At 41.9% G+C, this 9,674-nt stretch overlaps 1 protein-coding gene across 1 annotated transcript; it reads right to left on the minus strand.

Moving 5' to 3' along the window:
- Positions 1–523: 523 nt before the first annotated feature.
- Positions 524–8,379, minus strand: LOC134677340 (cytochrome P450 6k1-like). The gene is made up of 7 exons (XM_063535775.1): positions 7,684–8,379; positions 6,968–7,089; positions 4,018–4,120; positions 3,493–3,598; positions 1,542–1,884; positions 1,143–1,323; positions 524–790 (listed from the first exon to the last, which is right to left on the minus strand). Exons 1-7 carry the CDS (start codon positions 8,306–8,308, stop codon positions 609–611), a joined length of 1,662 nt encoding a protein of 553 aa, XP_063391845.1. The 5' UTR covers positions 8,309–8,379; the 3' UTR covers positions 524–608.
- Positions 8,380–9,674: the final 1,295 nt, after the last annotated feature.

A 9,674-nucleotide genomic window follows, 5' to 3' on the forward strand; every position in this document is an offset into this window, starting at 1 on the left:
ATATCCTTTCGCGCCAACATTTTTCAAATTTGCCGCGTTTTTCTACTGACAAGATTTGCTTGACCATCTAAACAAGATGCGCTAGTAAAAGCTGGGGCCAAATTCGACATGTACAACTATCAGATTTCGCATCCACGTCAAATCAACAGTTGATTTTATCGCATACTGAGTGTTGATTCCATCAACGGTGGATAATATCATTTGGTACAACCAAAACTCAACTCTAAACTAAGGGTGGTTCGGTTTGGTTTGCTTGTCACCCTAACTGTGGATTGTTAATGTCAAATTTTGACATTGTACGTATTCGAGAACTTATGATTTTTCCCACATCAACGGGAGATCAACACGATACGTCAAACGTCGCTTGTCGAATAGGGGTCCTGGCAACATTGTCCTACTTTTTTTGTTTTTTTTTTTGTAGTGAACATATCTTTATTTAGGGCGTTGCACCAACCACATTTGACAGACTGATCAACGTCAGCCGGCGCGCCCCGGCGCTTTACTATTAAACTTTCCATACATAAAAATTTAGCGAACTCACAGTTTGGTGCAACCGACCTTTAATCTCATTTTTGGTCTTGAACTACGATTTTTAAAGTAAATTCAGTTTAAAGTTGGATCCGTTCTTTGTCGTCGAGTTTCCTAAACCGGAGCTTGAGTCCTTCGGAGGCCGCGGTGAACGTGGACCGCGGGTCCAGGATCAGTCGTTCTTCGCGCTCTTGGTACACTTCGTAGTTGGCCAGCACTATCGCAGTCGCTACTTTAGCGTGTAAGTACCCAATCTTCATACCTGAAATAATATATACAATAAAAAATCCGGCCAAGTGTGAGTCAGACTCGCGTTCCAAGGGTTCCGTACATAAGTCCGACTCACGCTTGACTGCACATTTCTAATCGATTTTCCTGTCATCTATAGGTAAATAAAGTACTATTTTGTGTAATTTTTTCAAAAATTTAGGCCCAGTAGTTTCAGAGATAAAGGAGGGGAGGATGGTCGGACAGACAGACAGACGCACGAGTGATCCTATAAGGGTTCCGTTTTTTCTTTTTGAGGTACGGTCCCACCCCCCTCCCCTCCCTCCCTCCCTGACCCTCCCCCCTCCCTCCTTTCCCCCCTCCCCACCCCTGGACCTGAAACTCACCGAGACACATCCTGGGCCCAGCTCCGAAGGGCATGTAGGCCTCCGATATGCCCCTGCCCTGGTCGAACCGGCCGGGGTCGAAGGTGCCGGGGTCCGCGAAGTATTGCGGGTCCTCGTGGAGCCCGTAGATGGACATGTACACGGCTGTTCCTTTCTTTATGGTTATGTTGGTGTTTGGTATCTGTGGAATTAAGCATAATAAGCATGTTTGTACAGCATATATCTTATACCTTTAAAGGAGCAATTCTTGTATAAGTAGGTATTTATATATTTCGGCGATCAGAAACGTCTCTAACGATTTTGATGGAATGGGGGGTTTTCGAGGGCAAAAAATCGATCTAGCTACTTGAATAAAAGATATTTTATAAGTACCTACTACCTAGTCTCCAAACTTTTTACTGGCCAGCGGCGGTGCTGATAGGGCTGAATCTGAATTCGCGGGCCGGATTTTGGAGAGCCCTGGTTCCCTTCACCGCCGACGCGGTCCAGGGTGGACACCCGCGGATGTATCCTCATGGTCTGCAGCCACTGCTGCAGTCTCATGTCCACAAACTCCTCATAAGTCCAACTTGCCTGATAGTCTTCCCTTCCGACGCGGTCCAGGGTGGACACCTGCGGATGTATCCTCATGGTCTCCTGAATGCATTGCTGCAGGTACCTCATGTCCACAAAGGCCTCGTAAGTCCAGCCGTGTTTCTTCACCGCCCTTTGGACGTCTGCCCTCGCTCGCTCTTGAATAGACCTGCCGGCGTATTATGGATAGCTATATCCATCTTTATTCACGTGATAAAATAACTGTCACGCCAAGCGCGCACCACGATTTTAATTTTTGCGACACGATTTTAGAATCGCGCTGTAATTTATCGCAGAAAATTCAGTGCGCGCACTGCGATGAAAAAGTCGACGATTTGTTCATTCTCGACATGGATGTCGTACCAGTCGCTTGTCGTGAAATAATATGCAATCGCTGTATGACTGAGTATTTATACCACAAAGGTGATCTCCTTCTATTTCTATAATTAAACGGTCAACATCTAGCGTCTCATCTTGTAACTCCATTGGAGAAGCAGGTTCCGATATGTTGACCCTTGGAGAGCGAAATGCCGACAGGTCCGAGGTGCGATTTTATTATCGCAGTGCGCGCGGGGCCATACAACTCCGTATGCTGCAATTCACTTTGCGACAATCGCGTCGCGAGCAGTCGCGGAAAAATTTGACAAATCACAATTTTAAAATCGCTGCGATTTTTTTGTCGCTGTGATATGCGCGCACTGCCATATAAACACATACGTTACATTTCTGCGACTAAATTATCGCGCGACAAAAAGTCGTGGTGCGCGCTTGGCCTCACTGTTTAAACCGTGGGATAGAAAGAGACGGATACCGTTTTATCACGCTGTTACTTAGATAAGAACGACCATCATATCCAAACTGATTGAACAATAACCATACACCAACACAAATAACCATAGGTAGGTAGGTATAACCTTATAACAGTAGGTATAAAATATAACCTTTAAACGAGCAATTCTTGTTTACTTCACTATTAAAAATTTGCTATACTTAGGCCCACTTGCACCATTCCACTAACCCGGGGTTAACCGGTTATACCAGGAGTTGTCATGGGTAGCCATACAATTTGACACTAGGTTATAAGTTTAACCGCTTAACCCCTGGTTATTGGAATGGTGCAAGTGGGCCTTAATATATAGTGGTTTTCGGGGGCGAAAAATCGATCTAGCTCGGTCTTATCTCTGGGAAAACGCGCATTTTTAGGGTTCCGTACCCAAAGGGTAAAACGGGACCCTATTACTAAGACTTCGCTGTCCGTCCGTCCGTCCGTCCGTCCGTCCGTCTGTCTGTCACCAGGCTGTATCTCACGAACCGTGATAGCTAGACAGTTGAAATTTTCACAGATGATGTATTTCTGTTGCCGCGATAACAACAAATACTAAAAACAGAATAAAATAAAGATTTAAATGGGGCTCCCATACAGCAAACGTGATTTTTGACCAAAGTTAAGCAACGTCGGGCGTGGTCAGTACTTGGATGGGTGACCGTTTTCTTTTTGCATTTTTTTCCGTTTTTTTTCCTTTATGGTACGGAACCCATCGTGCGCGAGTCCGACTCGCACTTGCCTGGTTTATGAGTTTTTGTATGTTTTCCGAGCAAAGCTCGGTCTCCCACATACCTGTAGGTAAGTATTGTACCTAATATTGGCATAAATATTATGTACTCGTACAGTGGGCAACATTAATGAGTAGCCGACAACAGTGTGTCATCTATTGGTTATTAGAATGTCGAGCACTAAGACGTCTGATTTTTTTTACCAAATAACATGTTGACAGACCTGTTCCTAGCCAGCTGCGTGAGCGTGAACGCGGCGGTGGCGGCGCTGGATTCGAACCCGGCGAAGAATGTACCGGCTTGGTGGATCAGGTTGTCGCCAGAGAATTCTGAAACATTGATGGTTGCGCGGGATTTGACACATTCTGCACATTCAAAGTGTTTTCGCGGTGTCCGATACGATATCGGAAGTAGGATCTTACACCCGCGTAGTCAGGCCGCGGAAGCGCGCCTGGGCACAGATTATACATACAGGGTGCTTCTTGTAACAGGAGCAATAAATTAAACTAAAGGCTGTACTCCTCAAACTGACCAACACACAACTCTTCTTACATGCCCACAAGCTGTTAACTGAACTAAAAAATGTAAAGTTCGCGCGAACACACTAGTTTTCTCTCCTGTGGGCAATAGTTAACAGCTTGTGGGCATGTAAAGTAATGATTTTATCATAGTTCTCTAAATAAAAGGAGGACCTTTTCACGTGGATGAGGGTTAAATAAGAAAATTAACTTTATATTCACATGCTTACCATACGGGCTCTGAGGTTCGTTCTGCATCTTCTTAGCGAAGTCTACAAAGTCTCCTCTCTCTTTCCCCGACGTCTTTCTCTCTTCCATCGCGGTCCAGAATACCTGGGTCAAAAACTAGTTTAATATGCGTTAAGGACGACTTAAGAACGGGCCGAGGCGGGGGCGTATTTACCTTAGGGCCATGGCGCTAAGGGCGGCGTGTGTGGGCGTATGCCGCCCCTGGCAGATTGCTTTTTGTTTTTCTTCCTTGACTTTAGGGGTCATCCATTAATTACGTCACACGAATTTCTAGGTTTTTTGACCCCTCCCCCCCTCCTTGTCACACTTGGTCACATTTGGCAAACCCCTCCCCCCTAGTGTGACGTCACATTTTTTCTTCGAAATCGCCAAATCGAATTAAGTAAGTACCTAAGTATTATTAATATTTTATCAAAATATTATTAACGATATAAATATTAGTAATTTTATAACCCAAACTGCTTAGGAAAGAAAATTAAACGAATAAAAACGATTGTCGTTTTAAAAACTTGTTATTTAAATGTATAGTGAATAAAATAATTTAAATAATTTTCGGTTACTGGTGAAGTGACGTCACAAAGTTTGCGTCTCCCCCCCTCCCCCATGTCACAATATGTCACATTTTCTTGACCCCCTCCCTCCCCCTAAACGTGTGATGTAATTAATGGATGACCCCTTAGGGCGCCCAAACTTATTGGTCCGGGGCGCCAAATTTCAAAATAGGCCCTTGCGCTTGCGTCAGACACTTCAGTTTTCTAATATTAAGCATCAAGTGATCTTCGATCACCCGTCAGGCCGTCACAGAAAAGCGTCGGAATCCTAGGCCCGGACCCGGACTTCTCTAGTTTTTATACTTAATCCTAACGTTGATCTCTCTTACTTATCTGTCTTAGGAAAATGCATGGTATCCAAATCGTTAACATTTTTAGGGTTCCGTACCTATTACGTATTAGGTACTAAGACTTCGCTGTCCGTCTGTCCGTCCGTCTGTCTGTCACCAGGCTGTGATAGCTAGACAGTTGAAATTTTCACAGATGATGTATTTCTGTTCCCGCTATAACCTCTCCGCTATAACAAATAAATACTAAAAACAAAATAAAATAAATATTTAAGTGGCCCATACAACAAACGAGATTTTATTGCAGTTTTTTGCGTAATGGTACGGAACCCTTTGTGCGCAAGTCCGACTCGCACTTGGCGGGTTTTTCTTTAGTATCTACTGAGACAATGCCAGTTTTCCCGATCGTTAGCCCCCATTCGTAAGAGACCTTACGATGGATGATGATGATGATGGATGGATGGATGGATGGATGGATGGATGGGGAGTTATGTTCCTAGGGTTAGCTACTTCTTTTAAGTCTCGCCGTCATGTACATTTTATCTTAGTTTGACTACCATTTCATATGTATCTCTCAGTTACTTAAAGGTTAGCTGGAAGAGATTCCTTAACGGGATAAGTTCGCCTTTGTACACATTTATTGTATTCTCTCTGTGTTATGTACTTGTTTTGTGCAATAAAGTGTTTACTACTACTACTACTACCTTTTTAACGCGCGTTTAAAAAGCGTTTGAATCTGTATTTAAGTGTTAAATCTGTCGTTAAATCGAATGTAGAGTCCGCACTCTACATTCGATTTAACGACCAAGGCTTAAAGTCGAAAATCCAACAACGCTTGATAAAAAGCGCCACCGCTGTAGTGTGAAAATACACATGTAGGTATTTTGTGTCATTCACGCTTTTTTAACGCGCGTTGTAAAAGCTCCCGTGGGAATGAGGGCTTAAGAGCCAACAGGAGTGGTCATTTCTCCATACAAACGTACTTGACTGTTTCCTCCGTGGGTTTTGATGCTAGAGCAGTGGTGGGCAAAGTACGGCCCGCGGGCCATCTCCGGCCCACCACCGCCTTTGGTCCGTTTTCATAACTATGGTTTTCGTAACTGGCTGCCACGCCGGTCCTATGAAATAATTAGTAGGTAAGGTATATGGGCTATATGGCATTGGGGGTCATCCATTAATTACATCACAAGTTTAGGGGGAGGGAGGGGGTTAAAAAATGTGACATATTGTGACATGGGGGAGGGGGGAGACACAAACTTTGTGACGTCACTTTAACTTCATCAGTAACCGAAAATTTATTTCAATTATTTTATGCGCTATACATTTAAATAACAAGTTTTTAAAACGATAATCGTTTTTATTCGTTTAATTTTCTTTCCTAAGTTATAAAATTACTAATATTTATACCGTTAAAAATATTTTGATAAAATATGAATAATACTTAGGTACTTACTTAATTCGATTTGGCGATTTCGTAGAAAAAATGTGACGTCACACTAGGGGGGAGGGGTCTGCCAAATGTGACCAAGTGTGACAAGGAGGGGGGGAGGGGTCAAAAAACCTAGAAATTCGTGTGACGTAATTAATGGATGACCCCTTGGCCCACGATTATCGCAAATCAAAATAAATTTCGGATACAATTCTGGCCCTCCACTTAAATTTCCTAAACTTTCTGGCCCCCCATGAAGAATGTTTGCCCACCACTGTGCTAGAGCAATGATTTTTTCAACACAGATTAATATTGTCAATATCTGTGTACCTATATTGATATTGATGTTGATATTTTTGTTTTTTAAGCCGCTGGAGCCCTTCAAAAATGGCCAAACTGGCCTAATTGACTATGCCGCAATGAGAGGCGTAGTATTCAAAACTGATATCAATTAGGCAAAAAAGCAAAACGGTCCAATTTTGGTTGATTTCCAAGTTTGGTTAGGATTGGTTAAGTTTTGGAGGAGGAAACAGTCGAGTACGAAACCTCGATTTTTGAGATTTTTTCATCTTGTCCTTATCGCACTAGTTTTAGGAGCCACATCCGTTAGCGAGACGGGTATATTTACCTAAAATTTTAAAACTCAGCTCCTGTTTCGTCTTACCTTTCTGATGAAGTGAGACTTGAAGAAGAGGAGGGAGCCGATTATTGAGTCGACTGCATCGGGCACGAAGAAGACAGACACCAGCGCCAGCATACGCTCGAAGCTGTAGAAATATTCCGACACTGCAAGAAATTAACACCAGTTTAGGGTCACACAGAAAACTGTGTTACGTCTTTCCTGTAGACATACACAAGAGTTAAGGGCTATATAAAGGTTAATTTTCTTATTTAACCCTTATCCACGTGAAAAGGTCCTCCTTTTATTTAGAGAACTATGATAAAATCATTATATGAATGAATTAATGATGAAGAAAAATGTTTTCTCTCCTGTGGGCAATAGTTAACAGCTTGTAGGCATGTAAGTAATGATTTTATCATAGTTCTCCAAATAAAAGGAGGACCTTTTCACGTGGATAAGGGTTAAAAAAGAAAATTAACCTTTATAGCCCGTAACTCTTGTATATGTCTACAGGAATGACGTAACACAGTTCTCTGTTTGACCCTTTAACCTCCTAAGGCCCAGCCATACAAATAAAAAATCCAAAATTTGCCATTGAAACCTGAACCTGTAGGAAATAGAGTTGATTTTGCGTTGTTGGAAAATTTAACGAAATAAAGCAAAAGGAAGCAAAGGAAGCGCCGGCCCGGACACGGCCAAGTCTTACGTGAGTCATCCTTTAACATATAACATGCAAAAAAGTAAGAATAAAAACTCACTACGTCGAGGTAGCTCTCCGTTCGGATCACTAAAAGAGTCAATCTTGGTCCCCATCGCCACGCTCGCGATCAGATCGGCAGTCGACTTGTAAACCAGATCCTGGACATCCAACTCCTTGTCCTTGTTCAAGTCGATGTGCCGCAACATCGGCTCTCCAGCTTCCGTCATGAGCGGCAGCATCTGCCTGAATGACTTATTCAGCAACGGACCCATCTTCTCTTTCATATACTTCCAGTCCTTACCCCTCACAGAGAACAAGTTCCTCAAGCCAATACTGTCTTTCTGAGTATTCCCGGCAAAATGTCTATCAGGGAACGTGTTAAAGTCTTTAATCAGTATCTGTCTGATGATCTTAGGATCTTTTAGAAGCAAACATGGCTTATGGAAGATATAGAAGCCTACGAGCGGCGCGTTACGCGCTCGCTTGTACAGCTGGCCTAAATGCCAGCCAGGACTTGCTTGAAATAGAATCCCTTCCTTATAGTGCCCGAAGAACCAATGAGGAGCTGGCAACTGTTCTATTCCACGACTAGACCAGTAGGAGAGCTTTTTCCGACAATACACGATGCAAATAATTGCAAGAGACAGGAGTGATATGAATAGAAAACTGTTGCTTGATTCCATGTTGGATCAGGACTGTGTCATTAGCTTTCAGGTGGACCTTTATATGAATATGCATTTAGGGTTCCGTACGTAACGGCGAAGTTTGGGTGATTGTGTTCTAAATTATAAGATTTCTCTGCGATCGTGAATGTACGGATCGAATTAACAGTCGGAGGCGAAGGTTTAAGTCTATTATTTATTTATTTACCTGTAATTTAATGGGCTGAAATGATTTCAGAAGTCTGTATTAGTTAGAAACACCGTATGAAACTATAGCATCACCCACCGTTATATTATGATATAATATGATAAACTAAACACGTTCAATCAACCAATCAATCGATCAATCAATATTAAATTTTTCATAATACGGTTTACATGGAATCTTAATCTAATTAATACATGCGTATTCAACCTGCATGCAGGTGCACAAAATATTGCAACGTGTTTAAATTTTGTTACTTACTATGGAGTAGTCAAATTGAAATGTGTTGAATTGAACCATAATATACCAATAATAAACCGTCTACAAGGTTGGGATGCAGATCCTATAAAATGCAGTTATCACTGAGCAAACTGAATTACCTACCATTATACCATTATAAGTAAAGTACCACTGTATATATATTGTTTGCACAGAATATCATTGAATTAAAAACTTTGTTTTATTTTATAGTAAAAAAAGTATAGGTAAAGTCAGACCAAGAAAAGTCTGCAGCGGATTTGATAGCCCTCGCAGTGCAAGTATCATTTTCAATTTTCAACGTCAAACTTCTATGAAATTATGACGTATAAATAACACTTGCCCTGCGTGGGCTATCGCATCCACTGCAGACTTTTTTTGGTCCGACTCTAGTTAAATTTTTGCTCAATAATAGGTATAGGTAAAGATAGTTAAAAGGAACAGAACTGTAATGTTGAACTGCAGTTCTCACTTCGCTTGTACGATGCATGTGATATGAGTAGACACTATGTCTCTGTAAATAATCCAACCTAGAAATTATAATTGCAATCCAACCTAGAGATTATAATTACAATCCAACCTAGAGATTATAATTACATAGGGCCTGTTGGAGTATGACGATAGTTATTTTAATCACAATTGCTAGTAAAAGGTGTTTATTACCCGTAGACCAGTGGTTCTTAACCTTTTCAGTCCGGTCACCCCTATGACTAACTAGGGAACCTGATTTTACCCCTCCTCCCAATGGTAATGAAAAATAAAACGTGTACGTTTGTTGTATTGTTATATTAGGCTAGCTTATTACCCCCGTAAAATACCAGTTTTACCCCCACGGGGGTAATTACCCCCAGGTTAAGAACCACTGCCGTAGACGATGCTGCGACGATGATTTTATTTATTTTAGGGATTGTACACTTTTGCTTT

This window comes from Cydia fagiglandana, chromosome 26 (genome assembly GCF_963556715.1).
Source record: "Cydia fagiglandana chromosome 26, ilCydFagi1.1, whole genome shotgun sequence".
NCBI lineage: Eukaryota > Metazoa > Arthropoda > Insecta > Lepidoptera > Tortricidae > Cydia > Cydia fagiglandana.